The sequence below is a fragment of the Euprymna scolopes genome, chromosome 2, assembly GCF_053919585.1.
Source record: "Euprymna scolopes isolate OS-2025 chromosome 2, ASM5391958v1, whole genome shotgun sequence".
Lineage (NCBI taxonomy): Eukaryota > Metazoa > Mollusca > Cephalopoda > Sepiida > Sepiolidae > Euprymna > Euprymna scolopes.
The window spans coordinates 125,433,735-125,460,039 of NC_136483.1; the positions used below are offsets into that span (position 1 = coordinate 125,433,735).

Below are 26,305 nucleotides of genomic sequence, written 5' to 3' on the forward strand. Positions count from 1 at the left end.
TACTGACTGTAGAGAGGCAAAGTAGGGAGCAAAGGGTTTTCAGAGGATGTGGAAAGAAGCTCCTTCCCAAACCGGGTAGCCTTCCGCGATTTGATTTATTATGGAGACAGGGTTGTGTCCAAATTTTTGTCTCCACATAAATTCGCATAAATATGTTTCCAACAGCTCCCGGTTTTTTTGTTTTTTTTTTATCGCTAAATTAAATAGCTGAAATGAAAGGCTGTGTATTTTTACTTTGAACAATAAAATAACTGAAATGAAACGCTATGTGTGTAATTCCAATGAAAATTATTCGTCTGCTGCGCGTTCGTTTGAAGCGCCCTGATTGGCTGATAGAGTATCGTACCGCTCGCCATGTTCCGGCGTTTTCCGACGGATGTCGATCAACGCTCGGCTAAGATCGTGAAATAGGTGGGTAAAATACTGCAGGAGTACCGCCTTAACTTAACACACTAATCAATTACCCCCACTCATGGTCGAGACGGTTAAGTAGTTGGCTTTTGTTTTCACCTCCGCGTCAAGGCTTCCGGGTTCAATCCCGCCTCCTGACCAAAACTATTTTTTTTTTTTTCTTTTACACCTTTAAACACCCGGGCAACAGCCTTGTTATCTTAAGATTGCAGGTTCGATCCGACAGGTTTATTTATGCCATTTTTCCCCCGTTTTGGTTTTTCCGATTTTTTTAACATTTTTATTATTTTTTTTATTTTTTTATAATATTTAAGCAGGGTTATTACTTCCCCCCCCCCCATACACACACCTACAAACACCCAGGCAACGCTGGGTACCCCCCACTAGTGAATTATAAATTAAAATGTACAAATTTCAATTTTTTTTTTAAACTGGTGCATGGTATCATACAGTGGGTGAGCAAAACTAAGTATTATAGAGGTATTTAAATGTAGCTTTATTGAGAATAATCGTTCCACCAAAGGAGAGCTTAATCTTGGGTGTAGCCATTGAATGCCTCAAGAGCATTCATGGCCGGTATTTACTACTCCCCTAAAAGAAAATAATTGAGTAGATATGAATTAATATCGGAAATAAATTGAAGATTTTTCATATAGATTTTGAATTTCTGTAAAAGATGGAAATTCCCATAGTCAACCAGAACTTATGTATTTTGGGACCAGTCCAATTTTCAAAATAAACTCCTGATTTACATTTTCTCTATCCGGCCAAAAATATACCTCTATTTTCTGAGATGCAACCATAAATCGTACTCTACATGAATCCTCGAATGTAGCTTCCACAATACAAGGAATCCTGATAAGCAACAACTATATATTCACCAGTTGATAATTTACATCATTTCTATTTTGTTTTCCTGAAAATTCAACTATGTAAACAAAGAAATAAAATGGTAAATTTTTACCTTGTTTCCACCTTAACATTTTTCTTAAAAATGACTACTTTTAAGATTTTTGGGTATGCTGAAAACAAATATCACATTTAAATTTTCTGCAAATAAGTAGTTTTCTGGATATTAAGCAATATGTTATCGCTAACAGCCATCTTGGTACATGCAAGCGCAACCTGAGAAACTATGCATATTTGTCCAAAGGTTTCTGTGTATGTCTATTTAGCAGTTTTGCATGGTGCTGAACTCAAATTTGAATATATTACGGCCTTGGAAACTTTGGGGGCTAAATGGGGGAGGGGGTAAATGATGAACTTCTCAAATTTACACTACACTGTTCATTTTCACCAGAATTTTATGTCCCTTGTAAAGTTTTGGACCTAAATGGGGGAAGGGGGATGCTGAACTTAGTCTTTTTTTTTTATTATTATTATTATGCCTCCTTCACTGTGCACTCATGGGGTGGGGCATGCATGCTTCACTTGTTCTAATTGTTTTCCAAATTTAATGACTAAATTCATTATAGGGGAAGTGATACCCAGTTTCTAAACACAATGTTAAGGGGTTAAAAAATCTGGCAAAAAATGTCCATTTCATAGTGTGAACATTTTTACCATTAATTTGTCAAACACTCTTCAAATATATCATTGAGATTATTTGAAGCATGTGAAAGAATATTCTAAACAAAATGGTGGTATTTTGAGGACTTAATATGCTTTATTTCTGAAATCGGACTGTTTTAGAACTATCTTGAAAGTTCTATTTTTATTAATGAAAACTACTGTTTAAAAAAAAAAAAAAGAAAAAAAATTCAGATTTTTTTGTCTTTTTCAGATGCCTCAAGATCTTTTATCAGCAGCTTTGAGTGAATCCGGAATTGGGGATTTGGCTAGTTTTGATGAATCTGATGATTTCTTTACGAATGACACATTCACAGACTCACATACAGTAAGTGAATTTTCTTATCACCCTCGTTTTCTTGATATCTTTAAAAAAATCACTCTATAGAATCTTGCATTTGTCATAATGATCCAGAATTATCACTTTTTAAAAAAAATTTTTACTCTCCCTCTTTGACCACTTTTAAACATCTTAATTATTAAAAAAAAATTGTACAATGTACAATTGTATATTTACAATATATGAATCAAACTCCAATAGTTCCCTAAAATTGCTTCTTAATCCCCCATTTATTTTTGAATTGTTGTGAAAATAGTTTGCAAAATAAACAAACCTATTTTATAGAAAATATTAACTTGAAGTTGCTGCACAAAATATGACTACCACTCTTGTTTTTACTGACTCTGCCTACATTTCTGAAATGAATTTTTTTGATGGTTGTAGATTCAAACCATGTCACATTAATGTGAGTGTGCCCCATGGATTTATACTTAGCCCTTCATTATTCTTCCCTAATGCAATCTCCTCCAAGATGAATATATTTGCTCATAACAGCACGCTCTATTTTCAGCATGTGAGCAAATTGAAGACACATCTAAAACCACTGAATCCTTAGAAAATGAATCTCCAGTAGAATTAGAACAAAAATCGATGATCCTAAGTTCTATTCCTTTAATAATTATAAAACACTTTACAAGCAAACCTCAACATTCACAGACTAGTGGAGTGAATACATAGAAGATACTGGCAAGTAAGGTGGGCTCTCTCTATCAGGATAAAATACACCTAATATCCTATATTTCTATAAAGTCACTATTCGCCTGTTCATGAAATATTGTTGCCACATCTGGACTGCTACAAAAACCACTAGTCTTTCCAACTCGTGTTGCATCCCTTGTTTTACAAGTACTTTTACACTGTTTCAACAAACTTACTATACTTGTACACCCTCAACATATGCGCACCTGACTCAACAAGCAACAAAATTTCACCTTTTTGCTGGTGAACATTCTAATCTAATAGATTTTTTTTACTTTGACTGCTTACCCTCCTGCACTTTGTCTACCCAACATGCAAAAATTTAAATGTAATATGAACAAATATCTTGATGCATAATCCCACTTAAAATGCCCTTATAAATTTAGACCTTAATTACAGTAGTATCTTGCATCTCAACGCCTTGGCATATTCTTTTCATTGTTTCAACTCTTGAAAATCTATTAGATAAAAATTTTATTCTACTTGGCATTGTTCAAGAGCAATAAATGTAAGATTACAGTATTTCATTAAAAAGGGATAACTCCAGTAAATGCTTATATTATTCTCAACATAATAAAACAAGAAACTAATGGGTTCGCAAAGAAGTGATTGTTGGAGAGGATGGAAAAAATAGGGGAGACAGAAGAGATAGAAACTTTAAGATAGAGATATTAGACATATATCTTCTATTTAGTTTTTTTATGGCCTTGGGCTGGTACAACCAGATCAGGCTGTTTAAATCACTCCTTTTGAAGTGTTTAATCTTTTATGGAGAAAGACTTATGGTTTCCGTTCTGCTAGGTCTACAGCAGATGTGCTTACAGTTATCTCATAGGATTAGCGAATCTCTCGATGGAGGCAACCTTTCTAGGGCAATTGCTCTTGACATATCAAAGGTCTTTGATAGGTTATGGCATAAAGGTTTACTTCACAAGATCTCCAGCTATGCTATAGCTAAAAATGTCTTGATTATTAAAATCATTTCTCTCTTATAGGTTCATAAGAGTAGTAGTTGATGGGCAAAAATCAGAAGCTTACAGTATTAATGCTGGTCCCTCAGGGGTCCATTCTGGGTCCAGCTCTTTTCCTGATCTACATTAATGATCTTCCAAATCACATCCTTACATCATTCATAGACATTTATGCTGATGACACTGTCATCTATGGTAGCACATCTAAGACAGTAAACAACCAAGTTCTCTCCGATCCTCTCCTCTGATCTTGAGCACATGGTACAGTTGGGAAAGGGGTGGCTGGTTACTTTTAATGCATCTAAAACCAAGCTTCTATCTTAACATCAACACTCTGATCCCTGTCTGGCATCAATTGAAATGAATGACTCTCGTCTTGGGGAGGCGTCATGTTTTGACAAGCTTGTGGGCTTGACCTTTACTCCTGATCTGAAATGGAACACATACATCAAATCTGTTGCCAAGGCCGCTGGAAAAATGGTGGGATCCTTCTATCGATCCAGTAAATATATCACTGCTGATGCAATTCTCTATCTATATGAGAGCCAGATATGTCCAAGGATGGAGTATTGTTGCCACATCTGGGCAGGAGCTGCTAGAAAGAAGGACATCCCTATAAAATGACCTACTTGTTTGTCACAGCATACCACATAATGACGGTTTGTTTTTAAAAATTGCGAATGCAAAGGTTTATTTCTAACTCGATAGTTTGCATTGAAGACAGACACTTTTAGCAGATAAGTTTTGAATTTGTGATATATTTTTTTATTAGATGTTAATAATTATATTTATTTCATTTTTAAATTTATATTTTTTTTATTAGATTGTTTTATTAAATGTATAATAGGTTATAATATGGCATAAATTGGTCAGACAATTCTATTTATTTTCAGTTGGTGAGAGGGGAATCTATAGCCATACTTTCCCCTAAACAGATCAATTCAACTTAATAAGTATTCTACTCATATCTTTTTTTAATGGAGAGTAGACAATACATTGTGGATGCCTTATCGGCAGCTCGTAACTCTTGTTTCTAATTTATAGAAATTAATGAGTGATTTTTCTGACAAAGGTAGAAGAAAAGGCTGTATTCTAGGTCGGCAGTATTTTTGTGCAAACAGTAGTCTGAGATGTCAGAAATTTTCTGTTTCTATTCTGAGCCTTGTGGTCATGTAACTAAGAGTTTTGGAGGTAAACGTTTTATTTGGATTCACATTATAATCAGGGACCCGAACCTTGAATTTAACCACTAAGGAGACTGTCTTATCAGTAGGTGCAAAGTACTGGGGCTGCTGTATTGCCATTTGGTGAATGGATTCTGGCCCTCGACTATCAGGTGACTAACATCAACCCAAATAAAACGTTTACCTCCATAATCCCGATTATTTAGATTTCTCCATTGCTTATGATCTTCCTCAGATTGTTCATGAACCCACCTGTCTGCATGATGCTGACGGTCAGTATGCAAGTCTCTTAGACCTTTTTCTCACAACTTGTTCTGAGCTTTGTTCATCTTCCGTTCTGTCTTCACTGAGATCTTCTGACCACTCGGTTGTGTTGGTTAAGATAACGAAATGTAATAAGTCCTCAGACATACCTCTCCATTGTACAGTAGGGAAAGTCGATTTGCAACTTTTTTCAGAAAATCAACATGGCACTGGTGATAATAGTTGGGATTTGATGTGATAAGAACATATACCAAAAATTAGAATGGAAATGTATTACACAATATAACAACTTAATACAAGTTACAGAACCATGTATTTTGATTTTTTATTAAATGCAATAATATAAACTGTTATAATAGAACTAAATTGTTCTGTATAATTTCCTTTTGAGGAAAATGAAGGTCTAATTTGCTGACACGATGACTTTGTAATAATGTCTGTCTTGCTTCCTGCCCATATACAACTTTTTGAGAAAAATCAATCAAATTTGACCAGTGTGTGGCTGCAAAATTGATAGCAGTAATGTTTTTTTTTTTTCTTCGATGCAATATGAATAAAACTAACTATTTTTTGGGTAAATTAAGAAAACTAATAAAATTTAATGGATAAATATTTATTTACCTAATGGACAAAATCGTTTGAATGCCCTCTTCTCTCGCATCCAATTCATCTGAGTTTATCATCGATATTATATTTTCCGGAAGTAATGCAAAAGCACTATATTTTGAACTGTTTAAAACAGTAATTTGGATTTCAGTTAACTGCTTTGTTCTCTGAATCATTAAAATATATTGCTGTTGGTTAAAAAAATATTGTTGGTATGGATCTCAAACCAACTAACTGCATACACTTGGATGATAAATTTGACCAAAATGTTTAATTTATCCAGGGTTGCGGAGTCGGATGGTAAAAGTCCGACTCCTAGAATTACTAGGATGCCAACTCTGACTCCTTTAATATCTTAGACTCCGACTCTCGACCCTATGTGAAAATCTATTTTGCAGATCCATATACCAGCCTCCCACATCTATTCAGCATTTTATAATTACTTTTCATATATGTCATTTTCGACGTTTAACATTCACTTGTATGATAAATATACTCACGTATAAACTCAACCAGCTTTATAGAATAAGTTTAGATAACAAAGGGATAAAAAGTTTACAATTAAATTTTATTATGCTATCAGTTCAAAATAGAATACAATATTTAGGGATAGGGAAACCTTGTTAGGCCATGGCATTTCGAAGCCAAATGCTTCTCATCAGAAGAGGGGGATAAAGACATTATACAGAGAATAATATTTTAAAAGATAATATTGCCTTTATGGAATGAGAATCAAAGGTAAAACAGGAAAAAAGCCATAAAGGGCTATAGTAGCATGGATTGCTTATTATTGAAATGTCATGTATATTATAATACACAATGGTATTATTTATGCTCATGATCATTTACCAGCCTATCAGCATATTCAAATCTGTCATAGCAGAGTTGCACTTCAAGTTATATATTTTCTTTTTCCTTTGTACCCTCTCCTGAAAAACTCATCTGTTATTGCATTTGTCCATTCTCATAAATCTTCTATCACAATATTAGGGGGAAAAAATCAATCTATAAAAATGTCTTATTTGTAAACATAAAAAATAGGCTTTATTTATAATTATAGAATTGAAAGTTGCAAATAAGAATTTAATAATTGCAGCCCTTTGGTCTGTCCTGATTAGCCTTAGCGCTGAAAACAAACATTCAACACTCACTTGTGTTGGAGGAAGTGCTGCTGCCAACATTGCAAATTCTTTCACTATCACAGGGTACTGCTTTATAGCTTCATGAACATTTAACTTAGACTTTTCTATCTAGTTGTTCTACTTGCTGTAATGCAGCATGAAAGTCTAGCTTGAAATTTGCTATGGCTTTATTCACTGAAGATAGCGTTTTAGCTGTTTCCTGTAGCTTACGCCGCTTTGACCTTGCTTTATGATCTTTTTGATCCAAAAGCTTTTCAAAATCCTCTTCATCGCAGGTTCCCTCTGAGTCTGGTTGAAATAGTGTCTGGATCTTCAGTAGATGCCTTTGAATTTAAGCCCAAAATCCTCACAGCAAGATCACAAAGTGCCGATTTAGCTTTATCTTTCTGAGTGTCAGATAACAACACTATTCATTGGGTCTACATATACTCAAGGATTTTCACTACATTAAAAACTGACCTTTGCCATCGTAGGAAATATTTTTTGGAAAACTTTCTATTGTTAATGTTTGCTAAAAAATAAACGCAATAAACTTTGTAGTGTTAACATATGCTGCATTTTAAAAAAGGTGGTTCACGCTGACAATTAAATGGAATAATAAACGTTGAAAAAATTAATGAAAATAAGTAAAATTATGAATGTTGGCTTTGGGTGGGGGGCAAGTAAGTAAGAACAACAGTCATTTGTTAAAGTCTAGAATAATTAACAGTCGAAAAATTGTAAACAATAACAAAAATCAACAAATACCTGATACCAAATGCAGTAAAATTCAAGTATCTTTTATACGTGCTGAAACTGTTTAATTTTTTTTATTTCATTTCTTTTAGTTGTCTTTACAACAATTATCTGATTGCTTGTCGTTTAACCATTGGGGACTTCATTCTTGAAAAATTGTATTAAAAAATCTATGATTATCACTAACTGTAAAGTTAGTGATAATCATAGATTTTGGAAGTGCAACTCGAACTTAGTGTTAGTGGTAGAATAAGTCATTTGTTTACAACCTTTGAGAAATTAAGCCCGTTAAGCGATTATTTTAGCATGTTAAAAGTATACAGATTGGTAGATAATTAAATGCTACTGTGTTTGGTACGAGTTGTTATTTTTGCTTTTTACAATTTTCAACTGTTAACTTTTTTACACTTAAACCAAGTGAATAAATACTTCTAAATTACAGGGGATGCTTGGATCGTATTTTAAACTACAGAGGCTGAACACTCCCCCCCTCCCATGTACTTGGAAAAGGCGATTTTATAGCGAGTTTTAAGAATGTTTAGGCAAAAAAAATGGTGAAAAATAAAACAAATAGTCAATAAATTGTTACCAAAGGCAATAAATGCTACATGAATTAGTTTGTTTTAAAGTGTTTTTAGGCGCTTTTCTTTATTTTGTCATTTAAAATTGTGGGTGTGTGGATGCCAAATATCTCCAGATTTTCTAGAAAAAACCCGCTAGCCACTAGATCAAAATTTTCTTTGCTAGATTGCAAACGAAATTTCCAGATCTAGCAGAAAACCGCTAAATTGGCATCTGTTTCATAATATCCCTTTCGCCTAGGTCCGAGTCACTACTTGAGTACATGGCTATCTACCTTACTTTAATTTGCAAGTTATATAGAGCATAAAACAAGTACTAATTATATATGTTTATGCCATCATTATGCTATTACTCTAGCTAGACTAGTATTTTTCCTAACCTTTTTACCTTATCTTTGGGACCTATTTTATGGAGACAGATTTTAGCTAGGATCTATTTGGCATTGGTAGATGCAAAGGGCCAAAATACCAAAGTCTGTCTATTCTATGAAAAGATGTATCTGTTGGCAGTCATACCTTGTCTAATTTTACAGGCTGACATTTAAAAAAATTTTTTTTTTTTTATTCAATTTTCACCCCAAACAAGGCACAGTGCCACTTTAAAGCAGGGGGCTACTATCAGGGACTTAATTAGCGGGGTCATTATGAAGGGAGATGAGTAGAAAAATGTTTGTTAACATTACACTTGAACTTCTGCATATCATTGCAGTTGGGAAAGCAGAATCCTGGAAGGGAGTTCCAAAGACCCGCAGTTCTGGGGAAGAAACTATTGGAGTAAAAGGCTTTCTTGCACCTAGGGATCTCTACTGTAAAGGGATGAGACTTAGTAACTTGTCGGGTTTGTCGGGAGTAGTTACGTCGGGGAGGTACAAGTGTTTGCAGTTCGTCAGAGCATTCACCATTGAAGTATTTGTAGAACAGGCAGAGGGATGCAACATCTCGTCGATGGAACAGAGGTTGAAGCCTAGATGACAGTTCAGGACCTATCAGGTTGGCGACTCTCTTTTGAACCCTGTCCAGGAGCGAGAGACAAGAAGCAGATGCACCAGCCCAGATGTGACAACAGTACTCAATACATGGGCGAATGGTTGCCTTATAGAGGTATAGGATACTGTCAGGCGTAAGTAGTTTTCTAGCACGGTAGAGGGAGCCAACCTTCCTTGCAGCAGCCTTGGCAATGCTCTCAATGTATCTATTCCAGTTCATATTCCCTATAAATGTTAGGCCGAGGAGTTTAAAAGAAGTACTTTCAGGTAATGTGTTCTTGGCCATTGCTATTGGTGGTAGAGAAGGTTTCTTGTAGTTATTGAAGGAAACAAGCTTAGTCTTAGCAGCATTGAATGTGACCAACCATTTTTGTCCCCATTCCACTACGGATTGGAGGTCATCCTCTAGCGTTTCTGCCATTTCCTTGGATATGTGTTCATTTGTTTTCCCCTCATATCTGTTATAGAGAGTGGTGTCATCAGCAAATATAACCATCTCCGAAACAATTTTATCAGGGAGGTCGTTTATGAATATCAGGAATAATAGAGGTCCAAGGATAGACCCCTGAGGTACTCCCGCATTTATGTCATATTGTTTGGATGTAAGACCGTCAAGGACAACTTTGATTTTTCTATTACTTAAGAAGGATTTAATTACATTATGAATTCTTCCAGTGATACCATATGATCTAATTTTCCTTAGAAGACCATCGTGCCATACCCTGTCAAAAGCCTTAGATATATCGAGGGCCACCGCTCTACCCTCCCCTGTTTTATCCAATGAACGGTATATACGTTCAGAAACTACAGTTAAGATATCTGCTGTTGAACGGGCTTGCCTGAATCCATATTGTTTGTCAGTCAGGAGTTTAGCAGCTGTTAGGTGCTGGACTAGTGCTTGATTAACTAAGGACTCAAATATTTTGGCGAAAAGCGGGAGGAGGCTAATGGGGCGATAATTTAGTGGGTCAGTTCTTTCACCAGAATTCTTGAAGACTGGTACCACAGAGGCGATTTTCCAGCAGTCGGGAAAACAAGATTCGTTAAGGCATTTATTGTAAAGTTTGGACAGAACTGGAGCAACCTCGGCAGAGCATTTATTTAATAGCACAGCCGGGATGAGATCTGGTCTACATGCTTTTGAGGTGTCTAGGATTTTTATAATAGCATGTACCTGAGAAGGGGTGATTTTCAAATCGTCTAGTGAGGCGTCTGTTCGCAGAGGAAAATCAGGGAGTGAGTGGTGTACCGAGTTCAGTGTGGAGTTTGAGGCAAACTGACTGGCAAGCAGATTAGCCTTGTCAGTTGCCGTGCAAGCAACCTCATGATCGTTTGATAGTGGGGGAATAATTGACTGTCCATTATTAACTACGCTGTTGTAGATTTTCCAAAAACCCCGGGTTTCTAATTTTTGTGCTTCGATGCGTTTTCTGGTGGTTTCAGAGTAATCTGTCTTAGCTGTGTCTATCACTCTCTTACAATTATTTCTAGCTTCTATAAACTTCTGTTTATTTGAGCTGGACTTATGTCGGTTGAATCTGCGGAACGCATGCTGCCTTTGACAAATGGCAGCTGCACAAGCAGAAGTAAACCATTGGGGGGAGTGGGGCTTGCTATAGAATTTCCGTGCGGGGAACATGTGCTTCAATAGCAGTTTTGAACCATTCAGTTGTCTCATTTGCACACTGTTCCGCTGGAAGAGTAAAGATATTTTGCCATGGGGCATCTCTGATGAGCTCCCTGATGGCTTCCCAATCAGCCTTTTTGTAATACCTCGTTGTTTTGAGAAGTGGGCCTTCAGTTTTAGGGCAAGAATTTAGGCTGATTTCTACCATTATCACAGCGTGATCAGCATTCCTGAGTGGGCTGTGGGCATTTGTTGTACAGTCATTGGGAACCGTTGTCAGAAAGAGATCTAGAAGTGAGGCATGTTGATCGTGCTGGTCTGGGAAACGTGTCGGAAATGTAACCAACTGAGATAGGGAATGGGATATAGGGAAGCTATGTGTTGCGCTACGACATTGTTCGATAATACCATTATCTTAGCAGTATCATAAATTATTTCACAATTTAAAGTCATTTCCTCAAATATTGACAATAATAAAGGGAAAAATTATGTGGTCACTTTTTTCTGGTAATTTGCAACTCTCCACCCTAGCCCTATTACTATTCCAACATCGATCTACCCTAACCAGTATATCACTATTTGTCTTTACCAAAGTCACATTACACAATGTACAAGATTTGTCCAAGATTTTTTTTTTTTTACTATTATGGTTTTGGGTTAATGCATAACTATCTGATACAATTCGGTCTAATTTGTAATTGTCTTCTCTATATAAATAAAATGAACTCATTTTTTTTCCCGTCTGATTTTGACATTAATAGGATTAAAAATCAAGATATTTCATGCAAATATAATATGCACAAACGGCAGAACAATATCTGAGGTGTGTTATAGGCTTATTATTTCTCAAATTCCTCGATAATCTTAGATTTCTATACTTTTTCTGCTGAGAAGTCACGACCAAAATCGGTTAAGATCAATGGAAGTGGTAAAATATTTTCTCTCTAATAAATTCCTCCTCCCCCTGCCACCACTTAACACCGTTTGGGGATCGTTCACAAGGAACAGTTGAGAAGAGAACACCGGTTTGGCTTTGTAGTTCTTTCATGTGAAGTTATTTAAAATCACTAAACTAAGCTGCAGTGCTCTGTGGCGTAGTGGTTAGCGTGCTGGACAATTCACATTATATTTTCACGTTCGCGCCGACCTACCGTAGTCGTTTTTTTTTTTGTTTTTTTTTTTTCCCTAAACAACTGGAATGGACTTTTCTTGGTGGCCAAACTGTTAACGTTGCAGATGTTTTTTTTTTTTTTTTTTTTTTTTTTTTTTTTTTTTTTTCACACTTTATTTTCCTACTTTTACTCATGACTCCGGGTTTGATCCTTCCTACTTACCTACCATAACATTTTTTTTTTTTTTTTTGGGATACATTGTTTCAGCCATAATGTTTAGATTAGTTAGTCATATACAATGTTGTCACATGGTGGCAGCACAAATTGATTTATGCTGATTTTTTTTTTTTTTTTTTTTTTTTTTTTTTTTGGATAAGATTGTAATTTCGGATCGATCCTGGACTAATCAAATTGCCAAATTCCATTCAGGAACTGGATAACTTTCAGATTACAATCTGATTATTATCCACAGTGATCTCACTCAAAGACAGAATTTTCATTGATCATGTGTGATGTCACAACCAAAACGAAAAAAGCTGTCCAGACAAGATTTGCAGTGATCCAAGAAACCAAAATATCTTGATGAAGTAGAAGCATTGCAGGACAGTACAAAATGATATATCTCAAAAAATAAGAACAAGACATTGCAAAAACTGCTAAATTGTGCAACTGGTAAAACCAAACAGGAAAACCATTTTAAAAAAATTTTTTTTTGGACTTGAGTCGGAGTCAGATAAAAAAAATCCCGACTCCGACTCCTTTCAGAAATCCAACTCCGACTAAAACCGCCGACTCCCTCCAACTCCGACTCCGCAACCCTGAATTTATCATAGTGTTTGAGGATAGACAACTCTAGTCCATAAACACATTAAATCTTGTGGCTTATGTTAGCCATCTTCCTTGATTCAAAGGCCCAATTTTCTAAGTTAACTTCTCCACAAGAAATGCCAACAGCATACTCAAAAAGTAGCTTCTGGTTTTCACACTTAAATTATTTGTTTCTTCTGCTGTCAGATAATGATGATTGAGAGGAACACTAATTTTTTTAAATTCTACTTGAGGCAAATGTTGATAATTATTTATACAAAGTTTCCTCAAAGGGCCAGTAAATGTTGTTAGGCTTTTTGTTGTTCCATCAATTAATTTAAAAATTGCTGTAAATGGCAGTTCTTCTAGTGGAACCTGAAAATTGGAAAATTTGCATGTTTAATAATAGAGCCAGATTACATAATAAATACCAATATATTATTTTATTTTCCACAAAAAAGGAAAATAATTGCAGGTGAATCTATAGAATTAATTTTACCTCCTTGTTAGGACAAGTGCAGATTACGTACCTTGTTTGACAATTTTCTGACTTGCACTTTACGGCAAAGTCATCACATCTCAAGACAGAATGTTTACAGCTACAAGAAGATATATCAAACAGTCCGTTTAGCTGTTCCTTCATTCTTTTCACTTTGATTGCTGCAAGAGATTTCCTGTCAATCTGTTTGGCCCTCTTATAGCAAAATATATTGACCTTCTGTCCTATATAATGTTACCTTAATAAGGGCAATTGTGGATTAACTGCTTGCTGAATACTAATTATTTCCTTGGCAATTAACTTAGAAATCTCAGTCTTTAAGTGGGGATAAACTGTTTTCAAGGAAATAACTAAACTGGATGACTTGTTGTGAAGTTGGGGGTGCTGTTTCATTCAAATGACAAGGTGGACCAGCACATTTTGTGAACCACTGGTTAAAACTGAACGTTATGCTTTTACTGACATTCTAATCTGAAAAGTAAAATAAATAAATGAATTATAACTGAAGGAAACTGTATTAGGCTATCTTCCAGTTTCATACATAAAAAAAAGTGCTAGTTATAAGAAATAATGAAAAACTTTGTAGAGTTGAATTCGATGTATTGAAGAGAGAGGACCAAACAAAATCAGAGGCATAGTAGTGCTTAGTTTAGATATTTTAAGCAGATTTTAGCTCCTCCTTCGATAACATGAATTTATCCATAAAGAGATTCATTCTGGCTGTAGCTGTGCTATTTTAAACGAGTGTTTAGAGTTTAAAAAGCCAGTGCTTGTGCATCTGTTACTATGCTATTTTTAATAGTATTTTCAAGTTAAATTTAATTTTTATGAAATTTTTGTTTATTAAATTTTTAGGTGAAAGTACAGAATAGTTACAATACAACCTCCTTCCCATATTACGAATGGCTTTCTAAATAAAGTTATTTTAGCACAATAACATAGGTGCACAAATAACGAAAAACCTTTAAAGGAGTTTCCTTATTTACTTACATTAATCTTTGTAGGCTATCTGATTTTAAAACTATAATTTTAGAAGAAAATCACTGCTTAAAAACAATTCCTCCATAAAAATAAAAGAAATTAAAATTTGACACTAATTTTCTGCAAAGTATTTTTTATTAAGTAGAAAAACTTAAATTTACGTGGTTATGCTTCGTAAAGAATATGTAGAATAAAATTGTATGGACTATTTTTTTTTTTTTTTTTTTTTTTTTTTTAATATAAAACTGGAGTATTACTATATTAATAAAAAAATTTCAAATAGAATTTTATGTGAAATATTAGGTTGGTGCAAAAATAATGCATTTGACATTCATTTGAACATCAAAAAATGACATTGTTTTTGTGCCAACCTAATAGAAAAACAAATTAAAAAAGATAAAACAAATACGTTTAAATTCACTGCAGACACTTGAAATATATATTTTAAACAAGTCTTTTTCATTTTTCCTTTCAAAATAATTAAGCCTAAATAGTAATGTTTTCAAATTAAATAATAAACAAACGTTAATTTTCAATATCAATAGCGAGCGTGTTTTGCGACGGTGAAATCTAAAATGTTTCTACCAAAAAAAAAACGTTCCTGAAATAAAAAGGCGAACTTTAGTCGTTATTATTTAAAAAAAATAATTTTCCTTTATACTTAATATTTATTTTATTAATTCATTATCCTCACTCATTTTATTTAAAAATGTAGTTTAAAACATATTGCAAATAATGATTCTATTTTCTTAACAGTACAGATTGTTTCGATGACTGGACGTTCTTGACAATTCACACAAAAACTTTTAATCGCTTCAATTTTTCAACTTTTAAAGTCATTTCCTCAAGCAAAGATCACGATTTTAAGAAAAATATTTTGTGTAGGTCTTTTCTGTGTCAAACCCCAACTATCATCACCATTGCCGCACCGGGGTTCCAAAATCGACCTGCCCTATTGTACAGTATATTGATACTTTATTGCTGACTGGGATAGCTTCTGTACATTTATATCAGGTCTACCTCTGCGTTATATGTTTAAAAAGAATGTGTCCTCTATAGTATCAAACCTGACTGAATAATTAATTGTAAGTATAAACCGCTTCATACCCTCCAAAAAATTCCAGCAAAAACCTAACAGCCAGCTGTGGTTCTCTTCAAAATGCCATTGCGAACAGAAATCACCTTTTCCATGCTTCAAACATAATAGATGGACTGTGTTATATAATTATAAGAAAAGTTTAAAATTTTTATATAGTCGAGCACGCATCATCCATATTTGTTTTTTTACGATGGTTTTGTTTTGTAACTTGTCAGCGAGGAAGTTTGAAAGTGAGGGAATAACGAGATATACAGAGAGAAGAGAGAGTAGGGAAATACAGAGAGAAGATAAATACAGAGAGAGAGAGCGAGAGAGGAGTAGACATGAACAGAAAGGGTCGGTCAGCCCCAACTATAAATAACTATGACGACAATTCACCTTTGCTGACATCGCAGTAAACACACCCGGGATAAGGCCCCTCTCCTCTCCTCTGCCATGCGCAGTGGAGGGACAGGAAACTGATCTTTTGCGGTCCGACCAGCGACGGAGCTAGACGCATGCTGCGTTGCTCTCACCAACGAAGAAAACTATGAGAATTTTCTGTGGATGATACTTGTGCGATAGCAACACGAAAGAAGAATGAGAAACTAACAAAACAAGACAATATACCAAACGCGCATATCGGCAAACAGTAAGCTGCCGTTTTGCTATTTTCTCTCTCTCTCTCTCTCTCACCCTCATCCATTCACATTGAACATTGAACTTGATGTAATGGACATTTTCTTTGCTTTATAAAATACGGACAATGTTTTCTACTCGACTCCCATCATTACATAAGAAGAGAACAGGATTCCCTTCCCAAAAGGTCCTGGATTTTTCTTTTTTTTTTTTTTTTTTTTTTTTTTTTTTTTTTTTTTTTTTGCTGTTATTCTATGTTTTTATTTTATTTTTTCAACCCCCTATTCTTTAGCTAATGTTAGTCCTTAAATAAAATTTATAAAATTTCATTTTGCGTTTGTCTTGTTATTTCATGAGTCCTGCTGTCCTGTATATATTTTACTGGTGTCCCGAGACAAGATATTCCATCCTCTCCCATTCACCTTTTTTCGTCATTTTTTTTTTTTTTTTGTCTTTTTTTTTCTATTGTTGCGCTCATTGGTCTCTGGCCGTTCCCAGCATATTCCGATGCATAACAACTGAGACTAAAGCCGCTTTCAGGATTGCCAGCAACCACTGCAAAAAGGTAATAAAGAATGCAAGAGAGTTGTATGCTCAGTCCATCAAGTTCAAAGTAGCTGAGCAGCGGCTTGATTCCCACCAGTTTTGGCAAAGCAAACAGGGTCCTGAGCAGAAGCTTGTGCTCTCTCAACCGTGATCAATTGACCTGAGGTAATCTCGTCAACATCAGACAAAGCCAAACTCTTTGACAAGAACTTTACAGCTAACTCTACCCTATGCTACCAAGGCTACCCCCCCCCCCATTTCCTCTTGTATCAGAAAGCATAACATCATGCGATGTACAAATATCTGTGTATGATGTTGCACGGCTAATCAAAATCTTGGAAGTTCCAGTAAAACAACTGACCCTGACAGCATGCCAATTAAAGTGCTGAAAAGGCTCCGAGAACTAGCTCCCATACTAACAAAGCTGTTAAAGCCTTGTCTTAAGGAGAATTGCTTCCCAAAACCCTGGAAAATTTCATCAGTATGCCCTGTATTTAAGAATTCAGGTGATTGTTTGTCTTCCTCTCAGTACTGACCAATAAGTCTTCTGTAGGTTATGAATAAGGTACTGGAATCTGTTAACTAAAGTAGTTAACCACTCCAGCAAAAATATCCTTAGTGACATGCAATATGGTTTCTACAGCAAATATGCTAACAGTTATATCTTATAGGATTATCGAATCTCTTGATGGAGGCTGGCTTTCTAGGAGAATTGCCCATGACATATCAAAGGCCTTTAATAGGGTATGGCATAAAGGTCTACTTCACAAAATCTCCAGCTACAGTATAGCTGGAAATGTTTTCTCAATTATTAAATCATTTCTCTCTGATAGATTCATAAGAGTAGTGGTTGGTAGGCAGAAATCAGAAGCTTACAATATTAATGCTGGAGCCCCTCAGAGATCCATCGTGTCCCCAACTATCTTCCTGATCTACATTAATGATCTTCCAAATCACATCCTAGATCATTTGTAGACATTTATGCTGACAACACTACCATCTATAGCAACACTTCGAAGGCCATAAATGACTAAGTTCTCTCTGATTCTCTCTCCTCTGATCTGGAACACGTACAATGGAGAAAGAGATGGCTGATTAATTTTAATGCATCTAAAACAGCTATCATTACACCATCAACGATCTGATCCCCATCTGACATCAATTGAAATCAATACTTCCTCTCTTGGGGAGGCTCCATGTTTTGACAAGCTTCTGGGTTCCAGCTTTACTCCTGATCTGAAATGGGACACATACATCAACTCTGTTACCAATAAGGTTGTGGAGTTGGATAGTAAAAGTCTGGCTCTGACTCCTAGAATTCCGACTGACTCCTTTGATATTTGATATCTTCGACTGCAACTCAGACTCCTTGACCTCTATGTGGAGATCTATTCTGCAGATCCATATACCAACCTCCCACTCCTAGTCAGCATGCATTTTATAATTACTTTTAATGTATATCATTTTTTACGTTTAACATCCGCTTTTCTGATAAATATACTCACATATACACTCAACCAGCTTTATTTATTAATTTTTTTTTTCTCACATTAACTGCTAACAAGGCATATCACCACTTGGACATAAAAGGCTACTATTTGGGACCATGTCTAGGAAAGATTAACAAGATGTTTATTTATGTTACATTTAAACTTCTGCATATCAGTACTACAGTGAAAGCAGATAGCAGCAAGGGAATACCAAAGTCTTGCTATTCGAGGCAAGAGAAAGCTTTCTGGCATCTTGGGACCTCAAGTGAAGAGGTGAGATCTTATTGCTAAGCAGGTTTGTCAGGGATATGTATGGTGCAAGTGCAATGAGTTCATCAGAACACATTCCATTAAAATATTTATAAAACAGGAAGAGAAATGCAACATTGCGGCGATAGGACAAGGGCTGGAGCTTAGTTGATAAAGTGGGTTGGTTGGATTGAAAGCCCTTTTTTAGACCCTATCCAAGAGGGAGAAGCTAGTGATAGATGCACCAGCCCAGATGTGGCAACAATACTCAGGCATGAGCAAATGATGGCCGTGTAGAGGTACAGAATACTCTCAGGTGTGAGTAGTCTTCTAGCTCAATAGAGGGAACCCACCATCTTTGCAGCAGTCTTTTCAATGTCCTATATGTATTTGTTCCAGTTTATATTACCTGCAAATGTTAGGCTGAGGAGTTTAAAGGTATAATTCTCAGGTAGTGTGTTATTTGTCATCCGTTGGAGTGGCATTTTGTAATTATTAAAGGAGAGCAGCTTAGTTTTACTAGCATTAAATGTTACCATTCATTTGCGTCCCTATTCTATAATAGTCTGGAGGTCATTTTCTAATGATTCTGCCATTGTCTTATGTACATCTGTTCTTCCCTCATGCATGTTATAGAGCATTATATCATCAGCAAATATACCCACCTCAGACACAATATTATAAGGGAGGTCATTTTTGAATATCAGAAATAATAATGGTCCAAGGATCGACCCCTGAGGCACTCCTGCATTAATGTTATCCTGCTTGGATGTGTGTCCATCAATGACAACCTGTATGCTTCTATTGTCTAAGATGGATCTAATTATATTTAGTATAAGTTCAGTTATAATGTACAATTTAATTTTCATTAGCAACCCTTTGTGCCAGACTTTGTCAAAAGCCTTAGATATATCGAGTGTGGCTTCACCTGCTTTATCCAGTACATGGTAAATGCATTCACAGATAAATGTTAAAATATATGCAGTAGAACAACATTGCTTGGATCCATACTGTTTGTCAGAGAGATTTGCTTTTGCGAGATGGTGAACTAGTGATTGATTAATTAAGGTCCCAAAGATTTTAGTAAATAGGGGAAAGAGACTAATGGAGCGATAATTGAGAAGATCTGTTCTTTCACCAGAATTCCTATACCACAGAGGCCATCTTTCACCAGAATTCCTATACCACAGAGGCCATCTTTCACCAGAATTCCTATACCACAGAGGCCATCTTTCACCAGAATTCCTATACCACAGAGGCCATCTTTCACCGGAATTCCTATACCACAGAGGCCATCTTTCACCGGAATTCCTGTACCCCAGAGGCCATCTTTCACCAGAATTCCCGTACCCCAGAGGCCATCTTTCACCAGAATTCCCGTACCCCAGAGGCCATCTTTCACGAGAATACCCGTACCCCAGAGGCCATCTTTCACGAGAATACCCGTACCCCAGAGGCCATCTGTCACGAGAATACCCGTACCCCAGAGGCCATCTGTCACGAGAATACCCGTACCCCAGAGGCCATCTGTCACGAGAATACCCGTACCCCAGAGGCCATCTTTCACGAGAATACCCGTACCCCAGAGGTTATACATTACTTGCGAAGAGCCTCTAATACATTTCCAGGTTTTTGTGTATACATTTAAAATTGTCATAGACTCTTAAAAATTCAATATGCTATTATATATCTTATGAGATGACTGACTAGTTTTCATGATTTAAAGGCTCAAATGAACAGGTATAGCAGGAATCGGAATACACCTTAAAAGCCTGATTGTCACAGCTGGTGAATTTTAAAAATGTAATCTCGGCGTGGGGAGACTTTAGAAGTATGATATGCAATAAAATTTTGTGTTTAAACTTAGGAAAAAATGCCACAGAAATGTATGAAATGCTTCAAACTGCTTTTGGATCATCTTGCATGAATCGAGCATCAGTTTTTGAGTGGCTTAAGAGATTCAAAGAAGGCAGGGAGTCTGGAGATCAGACGAGCACTTGCCATGAAAATAACGATAAAGCAGAGACAAGCTCACAACGTCTCTTCTGTGGGGAAGAGGTTGCAGAAAAGAGAAAGGGGCGTCCCCTATTAGTCTATTTTGAACAAGGCAGGATAAGGCCTTTCTAGCAGCTCCTGCCCAGATGTACTAGGCAGCAGTACTCCATCCTTGGATGGACTTGGCTCTTATATAGGTAGAGAATTGCATCTGCAGTGAGATATCTAATGAAGTGGCAGAACGATCCCACCATTTTTCCAGCAGCCTTGGCAACGGATTTGATGTACATGTTACATCTCAGATCAGTAATAAAGGTCAAACCCAAGAGCTTGTCAAAACCTGGAGCCTCCCCAAGATGAGAGGTATTCGTTTCAATTGATGCCAGACAGGGACCAGCGTTGATGGAAAGATAGAAGCTTGATTTTAGATGCATTAAAATTAACCAGTCACTTCTTTTCCCATTGTACCACGTGCTCAAGATAAGAGGAGAGGATCGGAGAGAACTTAGTCGTTTATGGTCTTAGATGTGCTACCATAGATGGTAATGTCATCAGAATAAATGTCTACGAATTATGTAAGGATGTGATTTGAAAGATCATATATGTAGATCAGGAAGAGAGTTGGGCCCAGGATGGATCCCTGAGAGACTCCAGCATTAATACTGTGAGCTTCTGATTTCTACCCATCAACTACTACTCTAATGAACCTATCAGAGAAATGATTTAATAATTGAAAAGACATTTCCAGCTATACCATAGCTTGAGATCTTGTGAAATAAACTTTTATGCCATACCTTATCAAAGACCCTTGATATGTCACGGTTAATTCCCCTAGAAAGGTAGCCTCCGTCAAGAGATTCGGTAATCCTATAAGATATAACTGTTAGCTGTAGATCTAGCAGAACGGAAACCATATTGCATGTCGCTGAGGTGCTTGACCAGTTCTCTTTTTAACAGGTTCCAGCAACTTCCTCATAACGCACAGGAGACTGATTGGTCTGTATTGAGGGGGAGATGACTGATTACCTGAATTGTTAAATATGGTGCATACTGATAAGGTTTTCCAGGGTTTTGGGGAGCAATTCTCCTTAAGACAATGCTTAAACCGCCTTGTAAATATGGGAGCTAGTTCTGGTTGAAACTTAGTGAGCACTATAAGAGGTTGGGCACCCAAGTGGGTGCATGAACAATCTGAATTAGGTTATAAGCAATGGAGAAATCCTGACAGAACCTCCCCTCATCATCTTGTTTGAGGGGGACTAATCCTTCCATGTTGTGAACATTGAAGTCTCCACAGTAGGATGAGCAGACAGGATGTGGGCAATTTTCTCAGATAGTAATTCTGCTATTATGGGGGCGATAGAGGGCAAATATAAACACAGTGGTGTGAGCAAGTGCAATCTGAAAACACATATATAGCAATTTAGGGTCTACTCTGGAAATATTTCTAACACATGAAAAGACATCAGTAATGGAGGCACATATTCCATGCCCATGGCAATCTTGGGGGTCAGATTTGGATGTTTAATTAGAATATACTCTAATTGAACTCATCTAAAGAAATAGTCGGTCCAATGCCAGTTTTGCTTCGGAAGAATGTGTCTGGTTTGGTCTCTTGTAATTGGATTTCAACCTTTTGCAGGTTGGAACATAGACCCCTGATGTTGGAAAAGAGAACATGGTAGTGGGGGTCTATGTTGGAAGCTGGAAGTTCTGAATTTAATCATAATTTATTTTTTCTCAAGACTTTTCATGATCGAACTTTAGGATTCGTGGAATAGGTCAACAGGCTTGGTTAAAGCAAGACAGAGAGGAGAAAGTAAGAGAAAAAGAAGTGAGGAATTTTTTTTTTAAAACCATAAGATAAAGCTGTAACTAATATGGCATCGAGAAGTTCCACCAGAATTTACTTGATGGTCGAAAATCCATTCACCAAATGGCAATACAGCAGTTCCAGTACTTTGCACCTGCTGATAGGACAGCCTCCTTAGTGGTTAGTCTAAGGTTTAGGTCCCTAGCTATCAGGCTGATAATGTCAATCCAGCACCTTTTATTAGTGGCATGATTACAAGAAACAGGAAATTTCTGACATCTCTGGCAACTGCTCATGCAAATATACTCCTGACCTAGAATACAGCTTTTTCTTCTCCCTTTGCCAGAAAAATCACTCCTTCTAAATGAGGACTGAGAGACAAATTAGGAGAAGCGAGAGTTAAGGGAGCTGCCAACAACACATCCACAATGTTTACTCTCCAATAAAAAAAAAAAAAAAAAATAAGAATAACATTAAGCATTCTACTTAATATAAGTTCAGTTGACATATTTAAGGGAAAGTATGGCGATAGGTTCCCCTCTCATTAAAAAAAAAAAAATTCAAAAGAATTCAGTTGGCAAAGTTAACGTTTGTAATTCTTGAGCAACTTGGCTAATTGAGTCATTCCCAACTTCTTGGAGCGGTACAACAATTGCGTTGCAACCAGAAAAGATTTCTTCGAAGGGGACTAGAGTTTCATCAATAAAAGTGGCCATCCAAAAACAAAGTCTGAAAAGTTATTGAAAGCACCTCCTATGATGACTTTTTATTCAGTATCACAGAAAATGCAATAACTGTAAATGGCCATAATTGAGATACTAAAAACAAATTTTGTATTTTGTTTTAATATCTTGCAGTACTATACATGTGTACTTTGGAAGTTATGTTGGAATGTTTGAAAAAAAAATATTAAGTTGAGAAAACTTACCTGTCTACATAGACAATGTTGTCTCCTTCCTCTCTCTCTCTCTCTCCTCTTTGGTCCCCCCTCCTCTTTCTCTCTTTCTTCTCTGGTCATCTCCGTCCCCACCCTCTCTCTCTCTCCTTTTTGTTTGTCTGCTCTTTGATTGCATCCCCCCCTTTCTCTCTTTTATTAGAAGTAATTATTTGGTTGTTTTGCATTGTAATTCAGGTATGCTAACCATCCTATTCTACAAAGTTTGTGTGCTGCATTGTTTATGTTCAAACTTTTTAATTTGAATATTGATTTTTTTTTTTCTCTTTCTCTCTCTGTAGACTAGTGTAACACCATCTACTGCTACAAATGGTTTCATTAATGTTACCACAAATCATGCCTATAATCCAGTTAGCTCTCAACAATCTGTGACTGTTCAACATCATCAGCACCAACCAAAAGTTATTGCAACAAACCAGGTAAGATTCACTTTGTAAAAATTCCTATCATAAATTGAAACGTCGAATAACAAGTGACCCATTGGGATCATGTAAAGTAAATTTAAAGAAAAGAAACCTACTGAGACCTTATTTATAGAAATTATATTCTACATAATTCATCTTGGTTCAGGTACATTTTTGATCACATTGATAAATACTAGCAATACCTGGCATTACCTGGGATTGAATAAGATAGATACAAATACAGAATAGACCAATACTTGGCGTCGCTCGGGATTGTATAAGATGGCTGCACATATACACTAGCAGAATACCCAGCATTGCTCAAGATTGAATGAGATAGGGGAGAAAATATACTAGCAATATCCCTGGCGGCATCCAGGATTGAAGGATATTTATGGAAATATCTATTAGCAGAATTCCTGGCATTGCCCTGGATTAAATGAGATGGGGCAAATTTATACTAGCAGAATAACCAGCGTCACTCTGGATTAAATGAGGATGGTAAAATATAAAGGTTGTACCAGAAATGGCTTAAACAGTTTTCTATCTCAAAATTACTTATTTGTGAAGTCGATTCTGGATATGGCTTAAATAGTTTACGATCTCAAAATTAGATTAATACATTAATATTGTTAGTTTACTATGAAAGTTTACTAGGCCAGTTTCTGTAGGGGGTGATCCATATTGTTTGGAATTTTTTATGTTATCATCCGGGCATGAGGTGATGGTGGAAGAGGTGGGTAGAAAGAAGCATGATTGTTATTTTTTTTTAAGTTCTCTTTTGGGGGTTGGGTGGAGAGAGTAATGTCCGTTTTGGGGTTAAAAAGTATGTGAAATTGTTTAATATATCTATTTAAATTACCCGTCTTAGTGTAGGTAAAATTATTTTAAATATTTATTGTATATTCACCATCCTTGCAAAGGTAAAATTATTTCATATACATGCTGTAAATTACCTACCCTAGGTAAGACAATTATTTCATACTCATCCTAGCTAGGTAAAATATTCTTTTGCTTGAAATAGCAAAGGATATATAGACATTAAAAATTCCTTTCTAAGAATATAAAATATATTCAAAATCAAATTCAATTTTCTCATTGTTTATACGGTCCCGAGCAACGCCGGGTAGCCCAATATATAAAAGGCAAAATGGGCACGAGCGTTTGTATGTCCACGAAAGGCTTTTTGCATTGGGGTTTGCCGGTTGGTTAGATTTCGCAAGAAGTTTTTGCATACTTCCCAGATCGTAATATCTAGCATTTGCAAACAGGCATCTTTTTTTTTTTTATCGAAATAGTAAACAAAATTCCCACCGTGGCGTCATCTCGGATGTTTGTTTGGCCTTTTCGTATAAAGTGAAACTGTTTGAAAAAGCGGCAAAGCATTTCTTGGCCTTCAGGCCAGGGTTTCTGATGCGTTACTTAAATGGTCCTCAGTCAATATAGGGAAACCCTTCATACTGAAACAATTAGTATTTTTTTTTTTTTTTTTTAAATACTACCAAAGCGCTCCCTTTTTTAGGGTAGCTGGTTTTCCCCTACATTAAAAATGACCTTTCGTGTGAAGCAAATATCGCAAAAGAAAGCGGGGAACCTTATGTGGACCCCAACCAGATTTAAAAGCAACGTTCATTTCTGCGCATGCATGGCGACTCTTATGATTCTTATGATTAAATTCACTGTTCTCTTTGGCTTAATGGTTAGCGAGGAAGACTAATTACTAGTGATTGGATAATTCCAATATTTTTCCTGATTCCGTACTAAATTCCTCACTCCGATTCTTTATAAATCTCTAAATATTTAACTCTAAAAATGTTTTGTCCCAATTGCTATGAAATCAACTTGAATGTGCCCATAGTTTCTCAAACATAAAAGCACACTTATGAAAGAAAGATCTAGAGATTTTAGTCTTACTCAAAGTTTTAAGCAATAAATATTATTTTATTATTACTACAAGCAGTGGAAGGTCTTTCTTAAACCAACATCAATCAAAAAAAAGATAATTTAAGGAATCAGTTTTGACATTGGAAAATAGGCTCAAATTTTTTGGATTCCAACACCGATTCTGATAACCCAAAAGCTCCTTTTTTTTTTTTTTTTAAATTTCCAATTCTGACTAATTGTCCCAACACTACTTACCCTACGTTTTTGAGTTTGATCCCACTTCTCACTTTAAAAATTTTTTATTTCGTCCTTGTGCCAAACTCATTGAATTCACTATCCTCTTTTTTTCATGTTCTTTTTCCTCCTTTGCAGTATGGGTTCAAGCCTTTTTTTTTTTTTTTTTTTTTTTTTTCAACACACACCTCCAAACACCTAGGCAGTGCTGGGCACCCAGGCTTGTTCCTCTTTAAAAGAGAAAATATATAATCCATATAGGTTATTCTGTGTCAAATCATCCAGTAATATGGGATTTTGAAACCTATATCCACAGATCTGGTTGAAGTTTGCACTGCAGATTGATAATATAGAAACTAAGAAATCCTGAAAATTTGAGCATTTAACTCCAAAGGATTTACGATTTAGTGTTTTTCGTTTTGGCTTAAGTTGCATGATGCGACACCAGGGCAATAATTTTGTGATATCATTTCTTTGAATATTTTCTGATTCAAAGATCATATG

General features: G+C 35.9%; 1 protein-coding gene across 2 annotated transcripts in view; it reads left to right on the top strand.

Moving 5' to 3' along the window:
• The window catches only part of LOC145295939 (protein strawberry notch homolog 1-like), a 329,531-nt gene that overhangs the window by 26,341 nt on the left and 276,885 nt on the right, over positions 1 to 26,305 (top strand). For both annotated transcript variants that reach the window (XM_080141823.1, XM_080141832.1), the window contains exons 2-3: positions 2,195 to 2,308; positions 23,561 to 23,698. In XM_080141823.1, the coding sequence (XP_079997949.1) occupies positions 2,195 to 2,308; positions 23,561 to 23,698 (252 nt within the window). The remainder of the gene's footprint in view (positions 1 to 2,194; positions 2,309 to 23,560; positions 23,699 to 26,305) is intronic.